The sequence below is a fragment of the Centroberyx affinis genome, unplaced genomic scaffold (genome assembly GCF_046629955.1).
Source record: "Centroberyx affinis isolate AG114_WGS23_722 - 3 ecotype Tasmania unplaced genomic scaffold, CSIRO-AGI_Caff_v1 ptg008368l_1, whole genome shotgun sequence".
NCBI lineage: Eukaryota > Metazoa > Chordata > Actinopteri > Beryciformes > Berycidae > Centroberyx > Centroberyx affinis.
Genome location: NW_027284157.1, coordinates 146,468 through 170,868, shown reverse-complemented (window position 1 = coordinate 170,868; position 24,401 = coordinate 146,468). Strand labels below are relative to the sequence as shown.

At 45.3% G+C, this 24,401-nt stretch overlaps 1 protein-coding gene across 1 annotated transcript in view; it reads right to left on the bottom strand.

Annotated features, from left to right (window-relative positions):
- Positions 1-22,792, bottom strand: part of LOC139640114 (acid-sensing ion channel 2-like) — a gene marked incomplete at its 3' end in the record, with an annotated part of 60,809 nt that extends 38,017 nt beyond the window's left edge. The window contains exon 1 of the mRNA XM_071514282.1: positions 22,100-22,792. Within this exon, the coding sequence (XP_071370383.1) occupies positions 22,100-22,792 (693 nt within the window). The remainder of the gene's footprint in view (positions 1-22,099) is intronic.
- Positions 22,793-24,401: the final 1,609 nt, after the last annotated feature.

The following is a 24,401-nucleotide window of genomic DNA, read 5'->3' as shown; positions in this document are numbered from 1 at the left end:
GACGAAACAGACCAGAATCTTACTGGTTTTACATGAGCAGACCCGCAGTTCAGGTCAGTGGTCTGCTGAACACCAGAGCATGGCTGCAACACCTGCGTTCAGTTTATACTGTATATAAAGGCGTCGAAGGCTAATACAGGTACCAATATGCTTAGACTGAAGCTGCCGAATGTTATTCTTGTCAGAGTGGAAAAGCCTTTAGACCATTATGGGACACTAAAACTCTCCATTGAACCCAGAACCCAGACTAATGAAATTCTTTTAGAGTTAGCAGATCCTTAAGGGCCGGTTCACATGCTGCGTCTTTTGCGCGCTCAAATCCATTCATTTCAATGGGGGCGTGCGGCAGACACGCGAAAACACGGCAGACACGCGAGGCCAATGCACACATTTCGACGCGCCTTTTTTCCGCCACGACCATGGCGCTCTGACATAAAAACATCTCAACTTTTTGGAACGCCACAAGCGCACCGCATGACACATAGCCTGAAAGCGAAACACAGAGGGATGTATTCATGGCAAGATCTTTCTGCTCCACATGTAGATCAATAAGTAAAGCTACTACGACAGTTTTACTGCGATGGTAATCCATTATTTCAGATAAATACTAACAAACGTGTGAAGTTGTTGTCTTTGGTTGCTTGGTGATGCCAGGCGCACCCGTAGCGCAACCGTCCAAGCGCACCTGATAAACGTTCGGTGTTCACTGTCCGCTCAGCGCGCTTCGCGTTTTCCAAGCGCTTTAGAGCGCTGCATGTGAATCGGCCCTAAGGCAGCATGACCCACCACACCTATTCAGTGGTAGAGGAAACTTTGGGAAGCCTTAGGCCTTAGAAATGAAGAATTAACTTGCAAAAAAGCATAATTGAAAAATTAAATGAATACATAAAACATAAGCAAAGAAAATACAATTTCACTGCAGGTTTTACAGACTGCTTTTATGTAGCTGTGTTCAGGAACACAGGCCAATAATAATTAATAAAAGGCCAATATCGGCCAGTTATATATGTATGTTTCAAACGTATAATTCATTTTTATATACATTATCAATACTCACTGTATGATTAAATATTTTTCCTGTTTCTAGGTACACCTATTATTTACAGACTATTGAATGTTGAGAATTATTTTGGTAAAATGACTTAATAAGTTACAAATGACTAAAATTGTACAGCTTGAAAATTGTATACCTGCTTAAAAACATACTGTGTGTATACAGTATGTCTATGTGTGTGTGTGTGTACGAGCCACATCTATGACAATGAGGTTAAGTGTGACAGAGGCAGGCCCCGCCCATTTGAGCCACTTCATAAATCTCTAAAATCTTTGACCTTGTTTCCCCAATAGTGGAAGTCACACCTGATCTAATGTGTTCTGACAAGAGCTTCACACCCCCTGGACACACACACACTGTACGCTGCTGTGAGGCTGTACCCACCCACCCACACACACACCCACCCACACACACACCCACACACACACACACACACACACACACACAAACACACACACACACACACACACACACCACCAATCAGAACACAGCACCCCACCAGGAGGGTGTGAACGCTATGACGACAGACTGAGAATGACAAGCGGGCGACCCACCGCAGTGAGAGGAGAGCGGGATCGTCTCAATCACGATGAGAGGGAATCCATTATGGTCCTGAGAGAGAGATCCTCTGCAGCCAAATTCAACAGACGCGCTGCTGTGAACTCAGAGTGAGGATATTCACTTCGCAGCAGTGCAAAATATTTAAGTGGGTTGTTGGCCAGGATGCCCGAGTCCATGTTGGTTTTACCCAGAAATAAACACGATATGACTTTACTGTTTGCTTACTCACAACTCCCTAAGCAGAGAAGTGATCCGATGACAAAGCGGCGCAACAACTGCAACTCACAGTGGGAGCGGAGAGAGTAGCAGGCATGATTTCAGATTGGAGGGTTGCCTGCTCTTTGCCCCTGTCTGGTCTCTCACTCTGTTATCTGAAAACATAATAAAATAAGTGTTTTGGGGTAGCAATCTCTCCCTGAAGGAACAGAGCATAGCTCAGGAACAGCTTGACCTGCTGCCAAAAGCAGAAAGCAGGATACCGACTGAAGGTCTGGAATAAATGCTGATCTAGTCGCCACACACATAGTGGTATCCAGCTACTGCTGAGACAAAAGAGATGTTATGTTCAGAAACACATCTTCAAATCTCCAGACCTCATTATCCAATTGTTGACTCGACCGAACAAAACTGCTGCAACTACAGAACATCATTATATATTATCTCTGAGACATGTCTCTGTCATCTCTTGTATGGTAGTATATTATAGGATACTAATTGCTCTCACTAGATCATTTAGTCAACTGAAAGTATTTTGCACCCTGCCATCATGATAATGATAAATTCAACAGAAAATAGGTGTCAAAAGCCATTATAATAGAGAAGAAAATAAGGTTATAACTGAAGGTATAAAAGGTAAAAAATGTATAATTAAATAAAAAACGTAAAATAAAAAAGTAAAAGTAGCTTATATCATTCTTGCAACTCACAGAATCCAGCTGTAATGTTAAGAAACCAGGTACATCTGTTGACAATACAGCATGAGTGAATTAAACGTTACATAAAACATAAATAGGTTGTTACAAGAAATGAAGCTATACAGAGATAGAGAAAAATGAATCTGATTGTAATGTCACATAAAGCAACTCTCTCAGTACTAATACAGCCAGGTACATAACAATGAAACTCCTATAAAGCTGGCTCGAGCTTATATGCAGCTATCCCAGGCTGTTACATAACACACTGATAAATCACCAATATGGCAGCATGAGTAATAAACTCATCAGCAACAGCTTCTTATTTACTGGGGGCTTTTATTCCCATCCCATAATTAAATTTTTATACCGTGTGTTTGTGTGGCTGCAGCGCTGAGCGATGGCTTAGCTGCACGGTCGCAGTCTACACTTACGGCCCGGTCGAGTCGAAAGCCCATCCCATTGCCGCTGCGGCGTTTTCATACTCCCATCAGTGTTACAGCCGCTGACATGGAGTGAGCCGGCGTGGATCGACACTCGGGCATCCTGCGGCCTGCGTCTTTGTCGGTGCATCATCTGTACTCAGTGTTCCTCTCCGCAGCGCGACGTCCATCTCATCCCCGTTCGTTGGTGTCAGTGTAGCGCAGGTCAGGGTGAGTCAGATCCTGTCTGTCTGTGTGTGTGCGCTAGTGCCAAAGACAACAGTATGAGGCGGTTTAGGGCGGCGGACAGGCCGGAGTGGAGATATCTGAGTCACGGGGGTGTTGGTGAGTTCTAGCCAGTGGCCTGAGGAGCAGCCAGTCATCCCGGTCTGAAGCCCCGGCAGACAATGACTGTCTGTCCGGTCGGACGAAGCTCTGCGGCCTGTTTGGCTGCCGCGCCGGAGCCCACTCCCCCTCGGAGGCTGTCATTCACAGCTAAGGCTTATCTCCCGCGCAAAACAGCCGATTAGCCTTGTTATAAGCTAATTGACTGCTCTAGTTGTTGCTGAAAGCTCAAGGAAAATCCTGGGAACATGATAAAGCATTGAGATAAATGGATGTGGTGTAAATACATGCGTCTTAGGTGGTTGAAATTAATTGTCGGAGTTATGTGGCTCAGTGAGGGGCGGAGGAGGAGGAGGAGGAGCAGGACGGGACAGAGAGAATGGTGAGGAATTAACTGAAAGCATAAGCTCCTACTGATTCACGGCCCAGAGGAAGAAAGGGAAAGATATCCTGCCGCAGGGAAAATCACTTTGGGAAGGCTTCTGGAATGGACTGCAAACTATAACACACCCAAGCAATTTTAGTTTCACCAAAAGCACAGCAGCCTTGGGCACCAGAACTATGCCAACACAGGCCAAGATACGCACCCGCGATGTGAGCTGCATTCAAAAGTCTCTCTCTCTTTCACCCTCTACAGCTTTCCCTCGTTCGCTCTTTCACTCTGCCGCTCACAAGCTTTTTCTTTGGCTCTACTCTCTATCTTCCTCTGTCTCCTGACCTTTCTTTTACACTTTTGCAACCGCAGCAGTTGTTTCATCATCCGGCTGTGATCTGGAGAGATCTCTATCAATTATTAATCAATTATGAAAAGGGACGACCTTGAGCGGCATTTGAGGTGCTACCATTCTAGTCTTGCATTAGCAGACCTCGTTACCTTGTGCCTCACAAATCATTTTCAACAAGCTATAACTAACCTAGATCATTTAGAAAATGTAAGCAAACTGAGTATGTGTGAGAGAGAAGGACAAAGAGACGGAAGGAGAGTGTGAAACTATCGACCAGGCAAACAGGATTTATCGCATTTGTCAGTGCAACATGCTTTTAGCCATTTCAAAGGGTTGCAGACCTGAATGGCGTGGTTAGATGGCTTTCTCTTCCCGCTGGGCCAGAGTAAAGCGCTTCATGCCAAGCTGTGATAAAGACAAAGGTCGACGGCCTGCAGGTCAGAGGTGGATTAAGAGCAGTGACTGGCTCAGGGTCGATCACCCAATGTGGCACAGCGGGAGAAGGAATCATACTGCACTTTTCATCCACTGCTTTAAAACAAGGCTGAAATATATGTGGCTTTGTCACACGCCGCTGTATTTGGTGTGAACGGGTTTATAATGCAATGCAGATTCGACAGGTCTTGGGGTGTATCCGTTTCCCCGATAATCTGAGTAAATCCGAAAATAAATAAGACTAAAAGCCTACATAGAAATATGATGCCTGATTTGAAAGCAACTGAGTAAATAACAGGAGCATAAGATGCTAAAAATGCATGCAAATTTTTCACAATGAGTTTCAAATGTATGAGTTTCCAATTGGGGAGATAAAGTGAAAAACCTCTAAAGCTGCTGAACTTCTTAGAGACAGTAAAATACATTATACACTGCACCTTCGCCCCAGGGGCTGTGTATGCCATCATTTTGGGCAAAAGAGTAAAAAAAAAAGAGTCAAAAGTATGACAGACTAAACATAAAATGAACAAATCCACAGCCTTATTAGCCTTGCAACCAATTTAGGATTAAACAGCACTGAATTTTGCATTATATTTCCTCCTTTAATCAATGCAGCTTGTATCATTTAATCAATGCAATCTGTTGCCTTGCAAGCCTCCCTTTCCCCAGCAACTCAATACATTCTAACACATGGAAGTCATGGCATTGCTAGGAAACAGGTGCAGAAACCCTCCCATATGACAAGTCTAGACCTGTATAGACCTGTTTTGCTTCCAAGAAAATCTATTGTCCAGCTTTTCCTACGGTATGAAAACATGCCCTGTTCCCCTGCTCCGACGCCCTTTGGATCTGTGCACGGTGTTGTTCTCAACAGGTGTATTAGCTGGCCTCCAAAGCTGGACATGATGTCCTGCAAATTACCTATGGACCTGTGAAAAATCCTAAAGGCAGGACCACATTGGACATATCACTGTGTGAATAACAAAGACTCTTGCTGTAGGTGAAGTCTATTGACTCCACCGTGCAGCAGCTTATCTGCTTTCAGTACTATAGGGACCAAAATGCGAGTCTATGATATTCTAAGCATCTCTAGCTGAATGGCCAAAACAAAATTTGGGCTGCATATTTATGCAAGGGGCCTCGGGTCTTTACAGCGCTTTACTAGTGCTCCTCAGTGAATTGACAGTCCCATTATGATAAACAGTGAACGATACTGTGCTGCCGAAAATGGATGATGACTATAAAAGCCCAGAAGAATCGCTAGTCAACAAATGCTGTGCTCTGTGATTAAGGATGCATTTAATCTCTAGTGAGATTGATGTATCTTATTTATTAGCTTTTAAACAAGATTCATCTTCCCTGCTGTATTCAGGCCCATCTTAACATTTGGCTAATTAGAAGTGTGTTGGGGAATGGCAGGTGGTTGAACGGGGAGTTTGCTGCTGGATGATTCGTCACCTCCCGGGGTGACGCACCAGTAACGGATCACATCGAATAAAGGGGATGCATAATGGCTGCTATTTCCCAGGCTGAATAAAACGAGTTATCTGGGCCACTCAGCTGTGTGCTGCTTCTATGTGTGAGGGGTAGCGAGGGTCTATCTGACAGTCAAGGGGTGACGGCTCTGCATCTGGACTCATGGGAATCAGTCACAGTAATAATCAACAAGGAGAGGAGGGTTGTTTGCTGTGATGAGCCTCTCACAACATGCCATAGAGCCAGTATGAGCTCCATGTATCTTGTTAATGAGAGTGGGGAGACAAGAGTTATGGAGATGAATCTCCCAGCCATCTCCCAGTATTAATGGATATAAAAAATACCACTCCAAAAATGATTACCTTCCTGCACATGTGACCGCTGAGAATGGATGGGCAAAAACTACCATTACGGAGATATAGAGATCATTTAGAGCCCACTCAAGGTTCCTATACGGTTCAATTTCCTCACTATTCTCTCCCCGTCTAGATCAAATTGTTTAAATGAACATAACTATAATCTGTCACTTAATGCATTCACATTCTATTCAGAGCAAAAAAGCAGTCAATATACCATCTCACAACACCCGCTTATATTAATGCAACCCGTGTCTATTGCTAGAATGAGTCAGTGTCATTAGGTTAAATGTTTAATTATTGATATCTGATGGAGGGGAATGTGTGCACGTCCTTACCACTGCATCAATTAGCTAGCGTGTCATTCCCTCTGACAGATTGACACGCACACACACACTAACACAAATGTCAACCCGTTACACATGCAAGGTTTGTGTACCGTATTCTTTCACATGTGCAATAAAACACAGTTTCCCACTCCGTTTCCCATAGAGTCTGTTTCAACCCAAGGTGAATTAGGCAAGTCTGTTTGAACCCAAGGTGAATTATTTACCTCAGCAGTCTTCCAGCCACATCACAAAGCATACCTAATAAATGGGCTAGGTCCTGAGGGCGTTTATTCACTGCTCTGCCAGTGTAAGTGCTGAGGAAAACACCACCTTGTGAACTTCTGACCACTAAATGGATAACAAAAAAAAAGTCTGCCAAAAAACACAGCATGTCAATTAATTTCACTGTCCTCTTGGCCATCTAAGACACATATACAATAAGTTAGGATTTGAAACAGAAAATGAAACAGAATTATTGGCTTTTGTTGAAGTTTTCTACATATAGAAAAAGAAAAAAAAACAACTTACTTGGCAATTTAATATTTCACAGTTCATGCTGAATGCAACTGATGATGCCAAAATGCCAAAAGCGCAAATTCTGTGGACCACTTCCTTCAACAGAGATGAAGAGAAGAAAAGCTAGATTGTATCGAACATGAATGTGAAAACACACAAACAAATCCACCAAACCACCCACATACCTCCCTGCCTCTTTCCTCTTCCCACACACATACACACACACACACAGTGGGATCAGCTCAGCCACAGTGGGAGGGAGAGAGGAGCGACAGCAGAGTTTCACCCTGATCTCTCTGATGTGGTCCTGAGAGGCTCGAGCGAGGACAGCAGCTTAGCACACCAGCGCTGCCCTGCATTACAGCTCCACATGCATGATGGGAAGGCCCAGGGGTGCCACGGCCCTACAGCTCCACGGGCATGATGGGAAGACCCAGGGGTGCCACGGCCCTACACCTCCACAGGTGTAGGGCCGTGGAACCTCCTGGCCTGCAGCAGGGGGTTCTAGAGAAAGGTGGGACACTGCTATGTTTGGACATGACTTTGACAAAATGCCACCTGTCACACATTTCACAGCTCAGGAACATGCCGACCATCTGTGATGTTAACTCCCCCCGACAGAGAGAGAAGAGAGAGAGAGAGATGGCATATGAGAAAGAAAATAACAAGATAGAAATGATACCAAGGAGGGCAAGGGTGTGGGGAGCGAGAGGAACAAAAGGACATGCTGCTGCCTCCTCGACTCCAGGCCACTGCGGCCTCCTCACTGGAGAACATTATGGGATGTATTTTCCCTGAAAGCTTTGAGAGGGGAAATGCCTGACAAAAATGACAGATGATAGATGACACCTTCAATCAGAACGCCTGCTTTGATCGTGTCATTAACGATGGGAGGGGGAAGCTGCTAATGGCTGGCTGTGCTTTCTGACATCCCGGGTAATTGTCAGCTCATTCAAGGTATTTTTCATCTGCTTCATCAACGACTGGAAGTAACTGCCATCTATTTTGCACTAATTATAAGACAGAAAATAACTTTTAATACACTGCTTGTCACTAAATGCACAATGAAACATCAATTGAATCAAAATTAAGTTTGTCAGTATTTGCTGATTAGAAGTAATAGTGACAAATAGATTAACCCCGCTTGTTGTTCCCATGTGCAATAAACAAAAGAGGTCACCAAATTCAAACACAACAAATATAATTACAATCATGATAACTTTTTCATTCATGATTAGCATTTTGTTCATGCTTTCAGGGGAGAATTTCTAATCTCAAAATATAAATTGAGATTCATTTCACAATAAAAGCTTGCTGCCGAACTCATCAATTCAACCGCTATCTCATCTACCTTGAAATAATAAAAAAAACGAAAAACTGGAAATAATAAAAACTAGCCAGTAATGGGACTTTTTGATTAAATGAGAAGTTTTTACATTTTCAGATGGGAGAGACCCACAGGTGAGCAGTGTAAAAAAAAGAAGAAAGAAATCATCCAATTGCGGGCTGACTCCAAAACATTAATGAAAACCGTCACAGACCAGACACAATGCCCTGAATCAAATATTCTATCTGTCAGCATACAAAACAAAGTCCTAAAATCTGAATGGAAAAATAGGGCAATCAATCACACAACTTCCCTGTGGTCCCTGTGCTCCCCTGTCTGTCTCTCTCTCTCTGTCTATGTTTTGTTTGTGTGTGTATTGGCGTGGGCGTGGTCTCCCTTCCTCGTTCTCCTGGCTCCCAGCTCTGCTCATCCTGCACACCTGTCTGCAATCGGCTCATCACCTCTCCCAGTCTGCTCACCGGCCTCTCATCAGCTCATCTGCCTGCAGTATATCTACCCCGGCTCTTCAACCATTCTTCGCCAGATTGTTGTTTCAACCACAGTGGTAGTTACGCTTCTAGGCCAAATCTAGTTAGAACTTCTAGCGACTTTGTCCCTTTGTGTTTCCTGTGACTAACCAGCTTTTCTTGTGTCCCAGGATCATCACCCGCCTGCCTGTCCTCCTGCCTGTCTCCCTGCCTGCCTGCTAGCAACCTCCTAGCCTCCAAGCTACACCTGCCTGCCACGCTTCCCCTCATCCCATGCTCACGCCAAGCCCCGCTCCTCCTCACCATCACTCCCCCTTGCAGCCACCGGATTCCCATTCCCTGCCATCAGCCCCTCATCCAGATCCTCCCTTACAATAAAACCTTTCCCTACCAACACCACCCTGTCTGTGTCCTGTGTTTGGGTCCCACTTGTGTTCATAACAGCTTTCAGCTGTGAAACAAAATGACAAAAGACTGAGTTTTAATTCAGAGATCCATTTGAACCAAAACAGGGATTTATTAAAACATCATGTGCGTAGTCTTACGTGAAATCACTTCTATTGTTATACAGTGAGACATTATCAGCTCTTGCAGCAGAGGTGTAATCAGTGTAAAATGCAATCCCGACCGAAGCAAATGATGGAATGTCAAAGCTGTTTTCAGCTGTCTTCTGCTACAGGAGCTGTGAAATCCAACCAATGTATTATCATTCTGTGTGCTTTATCAGCCCCGTTTTAGAATTTATACAGGCGACCCTTTTAATCCTCCAACAGGGGAAATATATTGCAAAGATGGAGGATGACAAAAGGAGAGAGAGAGAGAGAGAGAGAGAGGGAGGCAAGAAAAAAATGGGATGGAGGGAGGGAGGGAGAAATTTGGGATATTGCAAAAAACCCACTGCACCATCCCTGCCTTTCACATATTTAGAAACATGAGGTCTTATTGTTTATGATGAATACGCCCTCTTAACTGCTCCCACGGTGATTCAAGTCAAACCCTGAGACATCTACAGAGATGCAACCGGGATTAATAAGCCATCACTTCCTGGCAACTGGCAGCGGGGTGACATGTGCAGCAAAATATTTGGGGAAAATGAGGTAGGGAGAAAATGGCTGTACTCCGGGAAACAGCAGTCACACAGGGACAATGTGAACCACCATGGGCAGGTGCATTACTCACCACAAGACAGCGTGTTTCCACTGGCGACATGAGGGAGTACAGCAGAGTGGAGCAGACAGAACGTGCGACAGGGAGGATTTCATTTTGCCTATTGGCGGTGGGAACACATGGGAAAGGGAGATTTTCATTTTGCATGCTTGACTATGGAAAGATGTAAATGTTTCCCCTCTGGTATTCACTGATTACATTCTCTCTCTCTCTCTTGTTCTGGATGGATAAGTCAGGCTGGAGTGGAGAGGCTCTGGTCCGTCCTGTGTCCTCCCTCCAGGACGTCCCACAGCCTGCCTGACTGGAGCTCAGGTGGGACGTTTTCCTCTCTCTGACTCTTAGTGCAGTGGTTCTCAACGTGGGGTCCGGGGACCACCAGGGGTCCTTGAGGGGGTTCCAGGGGGTCCCCAGCAAATGGATGAATTATTAACTTCACCATTATTTCACTTACAAGAAGTTAACAATTAGAGAATGTAGAAGAATGACTATTTTGGTAGTTTCACTCTCAGTCTCCACCTAAAATACATATGGTCATGGAATTCTGGACAAACGCATATCTAGCAATAAAAATATTCTCAGATTTGGGGTTGAGAGACAAAATCAAATGGGGGTCCGTGCCCCTAATGTGTACCAAATTAGGGGTCCTTGATATGAAAAAGGTTGAGAATCACTGTCGTTTGGTTTAAGCGTCTGAAAAGCTGTCGTCATCAGGAAGGACGGCTCCAGCGTGTCCTCTCCCTGTCCTCTGCCCGGCCGGGCCCTCGGGGGCCAGAAGCACCTGTCCTTCAGAAGGACAGCGAGGCCTGTGCTTACCGCTGCTGTCAGGACAGCCGTCCTAGCTGCAAATCACAGGGCCTTGGGGGAGGAGAAGAGGTGAGTCGCGAGGACGAGGGAGGGGAATGCTGAGCGATGGGAGGAAATAGTGGCAGATAGTAGTCTCATGTTGTAGGACCCGAGGCATAATGGTGCTTAGAATTTTTCCACAGCCAATCACTCCATTAGGCTTTCTTAGTGATCCAAACTGGGGATTTGGCTCCTTTTTTAGTTAGGTGTCTTTAGAAACAACAGGTGGGGATTCATGATGACATTCGCCGTTAATTCTGGCACAGTGTATGCAATATCTACTAAATCGAAATAGTTTTGTTTATGGGAATAACTGATGACAATCTCCAACAATGATAATTTTTGGTTTTTAATACCTTTCAATGGGTGGGACAAGGGAAATCTATGCAAGACAGTTATTTGAGATTTATGTTGGTTGTGGAGTTTAAAGGCTCTGTCCACAAGTCCTGCACGCTGTGTTACCACGCTTTAAAATTGCCACTGATTAGCTACGCTTTGGTTCTGCTGTCAATAAGGATTTAATGCTTTTTGAAAGAAAAATAAACCTTTAAATGGATGCCTGAATCAGTCTCATCCGTTGAGGACGGTAATCCTATAGTATAATGGAACTGCGTTGACCTGGCACTGCATATAGCCGGTATGGGGAGTACACAGCTTTAGCCTTGGCAACGCTCCATGGCTACCGCACAGCTAAGATATGGAGCCAGTATAGGTGTAGGAGAAGAATGATTACTGGCTGACAACAGAGAGACATGTTGCCATGAATGTCAACAATACCTCGCCAATACCTCACTACCTCACCCACGAATCAATTATATACTGGGATGCTTCTCTGGGTTTGTTGTTCCATTGCACGCATGTAGTTATGCACTATGGACCTCTAGACTGTATAATGTTAAGTCTGCATGAATGTATTCAAGAACTGGGCTTGGCTGCACGGTGTATATGTGTGTGTACGTGTGTGCAAACGCGACTCAGGGAGAGAGAGAGAGTGAGAACAACACAACACTTTCATCTTGCCAAGTCTGACACCAATCTCTGCCAGTCTAGCAAGCTTTTCTCGCCTTATTTTTCTGCATACAGTATCTACTCTTACCTTTATGTTGTTTGTTTTTCTCCCACACTGCGCCCTTCTATATTTACACCTTCTGCATAATTCTTGTTCTGCGGGTGAGGTGGGTACAATGCAGGTTTATTTTATTTGGCCTTTATTACCTTCAGTGTTTATAATGAGAGGGAGCTGTAGATTACTCTGTCATGAAAAAGAAAACCTAAAGAAGCTGGAATCCATTTCTTTTTTAATCTAGTTCAGATTTTCTCACTTTTCTTGGCTGTTCCTTTGTTGCTGCCTCCCACACATGTCCTAACTCACACAAATACCGCATTGGCCTACTGTAGCACAGCAGGGGTTGTGCTAATAGAGCCCATATTTCCCTTTGCCCAATGAAGGATAGACCATAGGGGTTTGAGTAATGGGCCGGCACCACCTGTGCCCACCATGCCAGGGGGATGTGGACTGTAATGCTGATGAGCGTCTGAGGGCCAATGCGCCAGCCCCCTCCACCATTCCCCCTCTTCATATCTCCCTCCATCTTGAAAATGCTCCTCACTAGGACCTTCAGCTTGCCTCTCCCATTTCCCTCGTTTGAATAAAAACCGCCTGGACACCGCAAGAAAAACAGCATTTATGTGAAAGGCAGTCTTGGGTCTCATTTTCTGTGGAGAACTGCGTATGAGCACATTTAGTTGTAATGCTAATGTGCGCTTTCTCAGAATGTCTTTTAGTCTGTGGTTGGGAACACCGATATTTGTAAGGCAGAAATTAAAAAGGCTCCCTAATTGCAGTGCTAAGGGATGCATCAATTAGCGACTGCTACAACTGGCAGTTTCAGCAAAGAAAACACAAAAAAACCCTAATGCAACTAATCTTTTTTTCATACACACATGGATGTAAATGCACACGCACACATGCACACACACACACACACACACACACACACACACACAACAAACCAAGTTGGTGTTAATGGCCAACACAGTACAACAGCCAACCCCTGAAAGAATTACAACAACATGAATATGCAGCATTAGGTGAAGACCCTTCTGTTTCACACTCCCTCGACCCCTGATTAGGCTCGACTGGTCTCATTTTTATTTAGTCTGTGGCTCAACAGAGACACCGCTCCACTGCTATTCTCTGTTCCAGGGTCATGTACCCACTGCAGTGTTATCGGCCAGGCTGACTCAACTTTCTGCACTTCTCACACTCATGCATTTTGCATGTATTTGGAATGGGAAGTCCAGAAAATGGTTTTGTGTTAGTCAAGCCGATACAAACACTGTCCTCTCTAGTTTGCTGTGAGAGACACACAGAGAGAGAGAGAGAGAGAGAGAGAGAGAGAGAGAGAGAGAGAGAGAGAGAGAGAGAGAGTGTAACAACATGCCCTTGATTCATAAACAATGGGAAAATGCTAAACATTCTCCAGCAAAATTGACCATAAACTGTGCAGAACAGCTTCATACAAATCAACACTAAATGTGTGGCATTTCAGAGAGTTCTGTTGAATATATAACCGGAAATCTAGATTTAAGCTACAAAAATTATTCATATATATTTAGATATTTATATATACGACAACATATTGGAGTGAGGTTATGCGAAGGTAAAGCTGTATTAAGTTGTGCTGTCAAGTACACAGGATGAATTGCTGCGAATTGCTCCTTGTGTTTCCATTATTCATAAAGGTATTCACGTCTGAAGGAGAGGCACAAACAACGCTGAGACATTCAGTGTGTTAAATTATTGACAGAACCTCAAGATCTCAGAGAGGCTTCTCTCTTTGATATTGTTCAGGTTAAATCTGGCAAGCTGCTCTCTTCTTTGCTTCTTGATGCCCACTCCCTTTCCTGGCTGTTTACCCATTTCCTTTCGCCTTACAAAAACCCACCTTCATCCCCCCACTCTCCTCTCTGCCTCCCCCAAGAATAAGACTGACTCCTATCCTCACGCTTGCAACACCACTGAATTTCTCTTGAGGCAAGGGATTAAAAGTTTCATGTCTATTGTAATCCCAAAGTGATAAAGTAGAAAGAGAATCACATTCTCAAGGATTCATGAAAGTGAATCTAACGGTATACAATATTGACAAATGTAGACTTAGAACTTCCCCAATGTGGGCCACCTTCATATCAAAATACCTATTGTAATACAGCCTATGGCATCATATTTCTGTTTTCTCAAGCTGCTACAGCTGATGCATCCAAGGAGTGAAAGTAGCATCCAATACTGAGCCACTGACATGCGGAAAAGTAATAAAATATGGATAAAGTCTGGGGATCAATAGCATCCAGTTCAACACTACTGGCTTACCAAGGGGTCCACAAATGTCCCAGGGAATAGACCTGGGTCCCAGAGGCAGGAAATTGAAGAGTGTGTGCGTGTGTGGGAGGGAGAGAGAGAGAGAGAGAGAGAGAGAGAGAGAGAGAGAGAGAGAGATAGGCACCATGGTAGCACTGGTGTGTCCTGGCCGAAGCAGTATCAGTGGAACCAGGTTTCATCAAAGATGCACAACCTTAAAGGAGACTGTCTGGAGAATGTGCCTGCATCCGTCTGTTGATTCCGCATTCAAAGCACAGTCTTGAGAGACTCAAGTGAGAACAAACATCTGCTTGGCGTTTTAAGTCTGTTTACTTTTTTGCTTCTGCTGTGGTCCTTTACTCTCAGCCCATTTCTGAACAGTTTTACTCAGAAAACTCTGATTTACAGCAACAGTTGCAGGCTGGGGAGGTTACATGCACACACCTGGGAGCTGCCTTTTACAACCACAGCCTTGTACCGCTCAACACTGAGCAACTTCGCTGAAACAGCTGGGGATTAACTGCTTTGCTCAAGGGCACAAAGGCAGTAGTAATTGAAAGGGGAGTGTGACTGTATGGGGGTGGGTGCAATCTCACTTCTCTAACCTTGAGACTACTTCCTGATTTGGAGTTGGAAAATAAAACGGGTGCATAAAGAAACTGCTATCTGTTTTCGACAGATAGCACCAGAAACCATAAAAATTCTGCCAGTAGGCACATTTCCTAGGTGAAATAGTAGCAGCATCGCATGCAGGAATCTGAAATAAAAGGAAGAATGAGAAGAAATGGCTGCTTCGCTTTGCCGCGCACAGCTGAGTTGGCTGACACCAGCACCATTATGATCCAGAAGCATTTGATCAAATCAGACATTGTCGTAATGCATGTCAGCGATGCGTATTATGGAACCAAGTGCGATATGGAGGATGCAACTAGGTGAGATTCAGACAGCATGCATAATATCCATCACATGGCTGAGTTTGTGTTTCAGGCCCAGGGCTTGGGAACTCGTGCCTTCCGATGCTGAGCAGCAGTCTGACCTGAACCTCGGAGAGCCTCAGAGCCGGACTAATCCCTGTGGACTCCGAGCTACGCACCACCACATCACATAATGCCTGACCCAGAGAGGGGAAACTGCCACGGAACAGGCATAATCGTCCAGACTAAAATGGTCATATGCCATGTGAGCACTTATAACCGCGGGGGATTGCAATGCCGCTAGTATCTCACAGTCACAACCTGAAAACAGAAATCTAGAAATCGTGTGGGATGTAATGATGTGGAAGGAAGTTCTTGGCATGTGTCCAAGGTCTTAGAAAATGGAATATGACTTTTGCTAATGCCTAATGGTTGCCTGTGTATGTGCCTCTTAACTGTTGTGCAACTAAGTGCTTTAATACAATACTGTAGATGTTCATTGCAATGAGCCAAAAATGGCAAGAGAGAGGGTGTGAAGTTTTGACAGCCACAGGGGATCATATGAGTAAGAGATCTTGTGCTGCAGAAGTATGAGCTAGCAACACTTTCTTCACACTCTAATTGCATCTTAGGTGTGTTTGCGTGTGTGTGTGTGTATATGGCCCTGGGCTGATCGCTGTCCTGGCAGACAGGATAAGGGACACCGATGAGGAGAGCCAGAAAGAGCCAATATCACACGCTGGGAAGCCCATATTAGTGTCAGTGCCGTGCCTGCTGCTGATTGATCTGCCAACCCAGCCCACCGGACGGAGCCAGATCTGTTCCCTGTCCCTGTGCTTTCCTTGAAGCAATAACACGCTGTTAATGTGTAGGTGGCTGGAGCGCATGAGACAATGTTGTAAGTAGGTGTTTGTGGGCTTAGAAGGTCTGAATGCGAATATAGATTTTGATCGTGGGCGTAGCAGTATGTGTATCTGCAGTACGTATGTAGTTTATGTATGTGTGTGTGTGTGTGTGTGTGTGTGCACGTATGATTTATCCATGTGTGGGAGATGTGTTGTGGCAGACCGGTGAACGGAGAGACCTTAGGTCAAGCTGTATGTTTGTGCTTATCATACACTGAAATAGCAGCCTCTTTCTTCACTTATCTCTTGTATGTGGGCAGGAATGCTCACTTGAAAGCAACACAATATTTTCTTTCTAATATAGTATACATGCATGTGAAGGTGGTCAGTTGCAACTCATGCATGTTTTTTGGAAGCTGCAGCGGAGAGACTGGAAACAGCCCCAGCTAATGGTATTCATAGAGGAGAACACCGTCCATTAGCTTTCTATTTCAAACACTAACCTTTTACGAGTCCTGTGGTTTATGCATGGACGTGACCTTATGAATACCAACCATGTATAATCTTTTCATCTGCATTCAAGGCCGGCTCTATACAGGGAGATTAAGGTGATTGTTCGCCGAGGCCCACAGCTTGCTGTCAAACAGCCGTCGGATGCTGGGCGCTCCTGCACTAGTGGCATATCAATGACCGGCGGTGTGACCATTCACAATAGGACATGGTGCTGTTAATGGTCTTTACTACTAGCCGGGAGCTGGACCTCATGAACACACCCATGTCATCCGTTTTGAGGAGGGAAATTGGATTGGGGCGCGGAGCATGGCGAGCAGAGGGCCGGCTCTGTTAATGAGATTGCCGTGGTCGGGGCTGCAGCTTCCACCCTGACTCAGTTGTTTATTTCAAGCCAGATCAATAGTCTATGGTCTGCTGTACAGAACGCCACAGAGAGGTCAATGACGAACGAGAGGAGGAGGGCCCTGCATTATTACTTAGGTGTGCTTAAAACGCAATCGAGGCTCAGCGGTAATTGAACGACCTTTGTGGAAGGCTTGATGGGGCCCTTTGCAAATAGGCCTCTGTCAATCTCCTCAGTGTGTTTTATGGTTAAAGGTTTGATGTGGAAAACAAGGGGGGGAGGGCGGCAACAGGTGGTGCAGATATCTCGGCTGCACAAAGCAGCGCGCTCCATGTAAGACTGCAAATAATTAGCCAAACTACAGGCTGAAAATAAGTTGTGTAGCTGAAAATAAATCAATGAGATGTGTGCATGTTTCACTGTCTGGCAATCTGGAGGAAACCTTTGATGTGCATGTACCTTCCCTTTCAACTCCAAAACATATTCCATAAATATATCCCATAGAGAAGACCATGGCATGTTTATTCAATTAACCTTTGGAGAGATGAATCGCAAACCTACCTGCTCACAAATGGCATGCAGCAGTAGCCATGAGGTGAAAAAAGGGGGCATGTGATCAAAAGGCCGCCCACTCAAATCCCCAGCTAACAGGGTTGGGGATAGAGTGAAATTTGAGGCTAGAGAGCCGTTAGTGCCAGCCTCCACGCCCATCCCTACCTCTATTATCCCACAGCAGACATAGAAGGCTGTTAAACTTGGCATTTCAATATGTAGAGCTGAGGGTCTGTAGCAGGGCAATGTTGAAAAGAACCAAGGGGGCTTAAATTAAGGTAAAAAAAAAAGAATAACTGTAAATGCAGAGAAATTATTTAAGGTGAATGGAAACAGACAAATTGCTTAAACGGATTATAGGTAAACAGCAGAGGGGATTTTGACAGTGGAAATTCAACAACAGAACAAAGGATTTGTTTCTTAATCTGTGAGCAACCCGGGTTCACACCGCATTTATAGAAATTGTATCAACAAAGCTGAATGTCGCACTATTAAGAATACCTACCTTCACAGATAAATGACTTGCAGTGAAAAAAATAATCCAAGCATTAATAACGCTTAATCTTACATAAAGTGCACACACACACACACACACACACACAAACACACATAAACAAAGCCTCTAAGGGGAAACACTGTGAGCATAGTGCAGCATTGCTATGCAGTTAAGGGTCTTATGAGATTTCTCTGGGGATAGAGCTGATACATCATGGTGGCTAGGCAAAGAGGATAACCTTTTTTCATCCCCTGCTAAGAGAGTGTGATTAGGTGGTAATCTCCATCTCTGAGCATTGTTTAATTTATCATCGTAGGCGCAGGATCTAGTCCTCTGCGGAGCTCGGGCGAGTAGCGTGGAGACGTGTTATGTGTTGCACACAGAGAGGCTTAGCTGATAAGGTATCACTCACATTATACTGTGGATGGTTGGAACATTTTGCCTTAATTGGCCCTTGGCACTGTGCTCCAGCTCCAGCCATCCCCAGCAGTTAGACTGGGCCTAGCTGTGGGTGGCTGAGAGTATATCAGACTCTGCGATGTGGGAGCAAGGCTGGAAGCAAAAATGGACTACCATAAACTACAGCACGGATCTAATAGATTTATTGATTAGCGGGCTGTCTACTAGTTCCTGTTCTCACTGTGATAGATTCAGCACATGGGATCTGCTGCTGCAAGACGCTGGCCAGAATTATGGGACACATTTGTATTACTGAGCAGAACAAGCCATTGCCTTTGCTCTATAGCATACCATACCATGCTCTTTCTCTCTCTCTCTCTCTCTCTCTCTCTCTCACTCTCAACCCCTCTGACCCTCTTCCACACACACATACACACACACAAAAACACACACACACACACACACACACACACACCCCTCTTTTTTGCTGTTGGTGCTTTGCAGTTCAAAGGACCATCTGTCCTGTTAAGCCTGTAATAACCAGCCTCTATCAGAACTGGATTTCTCACATTTACATACAGATTCTCCAAGACCTATGCACGCACACATGCAAATATGTACACACGCTTACACACACACACACATACACACACACAAACACACACACAAATAATAACTCACTAGCTCTGTTTATATGCGTGTCTCACTCCCCTCTCTTAATCTGGTTCTTACATCCTTTCTGGTCTTATAGCGACAGCACTCTAAATGCAACGATAATGAATAGGCCTCAGGGAGTCTTTGCTGACTTGCAGCAGCAGGCTAATGAGATTAGCAAAACCATTGAGGGCCGGTTAACGGCATGAGGCCCCCTATGAGGTGGAACAAGATGAGGAAGCAAGGAGGACTGGGGCATCGACATGGGTCTGATCTACCAAATTAAGCCTGACTATATCCAACATACTGTCCAAGCAACTGTACAACCAAAATCACCGGGACGCTGCTACTAAAGAAACATTATATGTCTCGATGAATTTGGGAGCAAAATTAGGGAGACTAACTGTACAGTGTTCCCATTATAGATGTATGCGTAACAAGGAGAGGACGTTAATGGGCTGCTGCAGCAACTGTTCTTCATGCACTCATCCTGCTGGATTTACTGATGGTTGTATAGATTGATCGCATTACTCGGAGGTGCAGCAACAGCTTCAGGGCAAACATTGCACAGTATCTGTCTTTCAGTTTCGGACAATTTGCCTCTCCATCATCTGTGGGTTTATCCATTCTTACGCAATGTTTAGACTGATGAAATGCCAGCAAATCACTCAGTTTTGGCTGTTCGCTACTGTACTCATCTCCTGACTGCAACAATGCTCACTTGTTTCTGCTATGTGCTGCTGCATGCTAAAGTCACGTGGAATGGAGGATGTAAATAGCGGCGAATATACTGTATGCTGTGCACACGATGGGTGTGATTGGTTATATTGTTACATGCGCACAGTATTTCAGATACTGGCTCAAATCCCGGCTAAGGTCTTCAAGATAGGCTGTTTAAAAGCACCTTTAATAACTGCATCTTGACTATCCCTGTGTCCATTAGAGAGAGATGGAGCGATGGAGGGAGAGAGGGAGGGATGGAGAGAGAGAAGGAAAAAGTAGCATCATCTGAATGAATAAACAGAACTTCTGCCTATATCTGTTCTATCAATGAATTAGCTTGCAGAATGTGAACACCAACAGCAAACAGGATAACATGTTTACAAGCATCAGTATCCATGGATAATATCAGGATAACCATATGGAATTAACATGAGCCAATGGATAAATGGAAAACTTGAGTATGCTGAATATGAAGGGAATATTAATTTGCATGTAAATGTAGCTGATGTGAATAGCAGGGGAATGTTAATAAGGGCACTTGATTTGATAGTACAGCAGGAGTTCTAAATTAAACAAAATTAGATTACAATAATTGCTTTTATATTGTTGGATTCTATGATTGTTAACCATGGAAACTAGAATCATGATGTACAATTCTACACAATTTAATTGTGCAGTCCTAACTATACATTACCTAGACATAAAAAGGAACACCGACCTGACTTCCCATGATTACTGAGCTAACATAGCTTTCACAGTATTAACACCTCTGCACTACCTGTCTAACACTTCACTGAACTTGGCCTCTAAATTCAACAAAAGTGGTAATATGTCTCTCTCTGTACTTGGATGAGTGGGATTTCTTCATAACATTATTAATGGCTGTTGGCTTGAGGGCATGGTTCTGATTAAGCACTTCATTTGCCTGATGGTGGGCTGCTGCTCCATGTCCTGTTCCTGTCGGAGGGTTCAGAAAGAGAGAAGCGGGCTGACAGAAGGAGCAGTACAGCCTGCCAGTACAGCTCCAGGGCCGGCTAATCCTAAACTAATGAAAGTCATCCATTTTGATCAAGTCTTGGACACACAACAGTGACCACTGACCATGAGCTCATGAAGAACTAATAAAAAAATCCAAGTGTATGTCATTTTATCCGCTGTGTTTGACAGGAGGGAGGTAGCGCTTTTATGCTTGGTTGAGTGCTGTATTGTAAGAACTATAATCAGTTGGTCTCTGATCCAGACAGGAATGATGGGACACTGATTGAGAAGGAGTTTTAAACTCCATTCTTATGGCTGACACGTCAGGAGGGCAACAAATCCTCCACATCAGCACAAACAAACAGACACACACTCACGTACACACTCGCACAGACACCAGTGATACACCGACACGCATGCACAACCCACATATGAGAACACACACATCATATTTATCTGCCATTCCTCATTTCTCCTTGAGTCACTCAATGACTGAGGCTGCAGTAAAAAGAGCATAAAGAATACAAATGAAATGCCAAAAACAAAGTTTCAAACGCAGCTTTTGTTTTACCGCAGAGAAAACATCTGCCATGGTTCAGGCGTGACAGGGGAGCGCACAAGGATGTGCGGGCACACAAATCCCCAAACCCACACCCACCCACACAAAAAGACAGATATGGGAGAGATCAGACACAGAGGCAGTACACTCCTCAGGGGCAGTAGCACCGCACTGTAACAGAGACAGTGCTTTTTGATATGGAGGGGCTCCAGCTATGCCTTGCCACAAGGCCCCGAATAACCTATTTAGACATATCATCCATGCTGTTATATTATTATGGCTACATGCCATTAGCCACACACTCTATTATCCTGCAAAAGCTTAAGGAGATCCCATAGTATCTATATGTATTTAATACCATTGTTATCATTGCATTAACAGCAATGCGTTAACACGGGTTGAAATGGTGATTTCATAATTGCTTTGCACTGTTAATTTTCTCATTTGCATCAGTGATGAACAAGACAGCCATAACAGTCAGCTGTAACAGGATGTAACAACTTAATATGCTGTGTGCAGTGTTGTTACTATTTTATTTGCAGCCTTATAACGCAGCCGCAAGAGTACTGCACATTAAATACCCTCCTAAAAGGTCATAAACCAAAGCAATATGTTTCAGCTTTAGCATGTAGCAATGCATTACACTTTTAGATTGTACCTTGATGTTTAGATAGGGATATTGGCTATTAAAGGCAACATGTTAGGGGATGAAACTACAACAGGAGATACTCTAGTGTTTAAGGAAGTTGAACTATCTGAGAGCGAAGGCTAAGCTGCTAGCAAACACACGTGAGAAGAACGTGGACTTACAGAGGTGAAGTTGTGGGTGCCGCAGAGCTCTCCTCGGTACTTGCACGAGAGGAGCATGTCGTCCAGTTGGTGGCCGAGTCTGTCCATAAACTCCAGGTTGGTTCCCTCAAAGTTTCTGGGTGGCAGGAAGAGCCGGAAGTCTGACAGCTTCCTGAACCAGGCCCGACGGTCCTCCTGAAGCAAGTCCAGAACCATGGGCCTCACAGTCCGGTTGGCCAGCAGGAGGCCCAGCCAGTGGCCGGCAAAATACAGGTCGCTCTTGGTGAGCTTGTAGAGGCGGATAGGGTTGTTGTTACAGATAGTGACAGCAGGGAAGGCCAGCTCCTTGGCCCACTCAGTGTGGACCCGTGTGTGTGTGGGGAAGGAAAGCCAGTGGAGCAGGCGGTTGGAGGACCAGGACAAGAGCAGCCCCAGGGAGGTGCAGAGGGCCAGTAGCCAGAAAGCCCTGCGACCCGCGGAGCCACCGGGGACGCACACATGCCTCAGGCCGTGCAGGCGTGTCCTTGACAGCAGGGTGGAGGTGATCTGGGCCAGGCCCGGCTTTGCAGGATGACGCCGACGGCCCCTCCTGATCACGGCCGGGGATCCCCGCCGGAGACAGCGCCCCTCCAGGGCCATGGCTGCCCACAGCGCTCCTACAGCCGCGGGAAAGGCTTCATTTCCCAGCCAGGCCTCAGGGGCTGGGGCCCACATGTAGCTCCAGGGCAACGATAAATCCACTGCTGTAATCCACACCTGGATACGTGCTTTGCCTTACCAATGTTACAAGCACATGAACTCCTTATTAATTCCAAATATACTGTATGCACAAGGACACCCACTCAAAACTGTCTGATGTGAAGTCTCCTTTTCCGGTGGTGTGGGAGCTCTGATTAACTCAGATGCAGCTACTTGTTGGTCATCTCTCACTGTTCTGTCTGTTTGGCTACCTTGACCTGAGATTGCTCCAACTCATCCAACTCCGCAGAGTTTTCAGAAAAAAAAGAAAAAAAAAAATCAGCCATGCAAATGTGCTCCGAGCGAGGTGGCTTCTACATGAGTGACTCTAGCATCCACCACGGTTAGTGTGACAGTGAACAAGAGAGGATGAGACAGAGAGAGCGAGAGCAAGAGGGAGGGGAGGAGAGGAGATAGGGAGGGAGGGAGGGAGGGAGGGAGGGAAGGAGGACTGAGGATAGAATACAAAATACCACGGGCTAAGCAGAGAAGAAGAAGAAAAAAATGAAAGAAGGGAAGGTAATTAAAAAAAATGTGATGACAGCGATGGGAATTGGCCGATGTGGCGTGCGTGGTGCAGTCTTGTCAGAGGAGAGCTTGTCTTGCGCCGGCGTTTTCCCCTCTACTGAGTCAGATGTCTGTTTGGACTTCACCGGCATCCAGCGGCATTCACCACAGGTCACCATAACGTCCGGAGACAGCGATCACTTCCACGTTAAGTGTGAGCTTTAATTGGATTCGCTATAGTCTCCCACGCTCAGTTCATTTGTGTCACACTTTGTGGTCTCACTTTTCATGTCTTGGCTTCTTCTTTGACGTCACTCTTCTTCCGCTCCTTCTCTTTTCTTGTCCTTTCTCCCCTCTCCCCCCCGCTTGGCTTTAACCAGTGTTGTTAGGTCCTGCGGGTAACCACAGGGAAGCCTCATCTTGTGGCAGAGCAGCAGGCGCGCTTCTCGCTGCCACAGCCGCAGCCACAGCCAGAAACATGCTAACGCACCCTTTCACATGGAGAAGGGAGCACTCATGCGCATACACGGACACTCTCGCAGTGGTTTCCTGCAGGGAAACCAGACCAGAGCTAATCTGTTCTGTCACGCTCTGATCTCAGGATCTCTCCCCCTCTCTGTCTCTTCCTCTTATTCTCTCTTCTGCTCTCTCTTCTCCTTCTTCCTCCTCCCCTAGTCTGTTTCTTCGCTCCTGAAAGACAGCATTTCTGATCTCAATATTCCTCTCATGTCTCCTCTCCTCCTTCTAAAAATACTCTCTCCAAATCAAATCCATCAACTTGCCCTCGCGCTCCTCCTCCTGCTCTTCTCTCTCGTGTCAGTCAAGCCCCGTAAGCTCCACCTCCTTTCGGGCTCTCCCTCCTCCTCCTCCTCCTCCTCCTCCTGCTTTCTTCTTCTTTCTTCCACTCTGTGCGCACACTCCCTCTCTCCTCTTCGCTCCTTCAAGGAAGGGCTCTCTGTGCGCTTTCCTCCCTCTGCGTCCTCTTAAAGCTTCATCCGGCTCGCTCTTACTCTATCCCTGCTCCGAATGACTTCTCCCCTCCCCTGTTCCCCTCAGTGATCTATCTCTTTACCCCCTT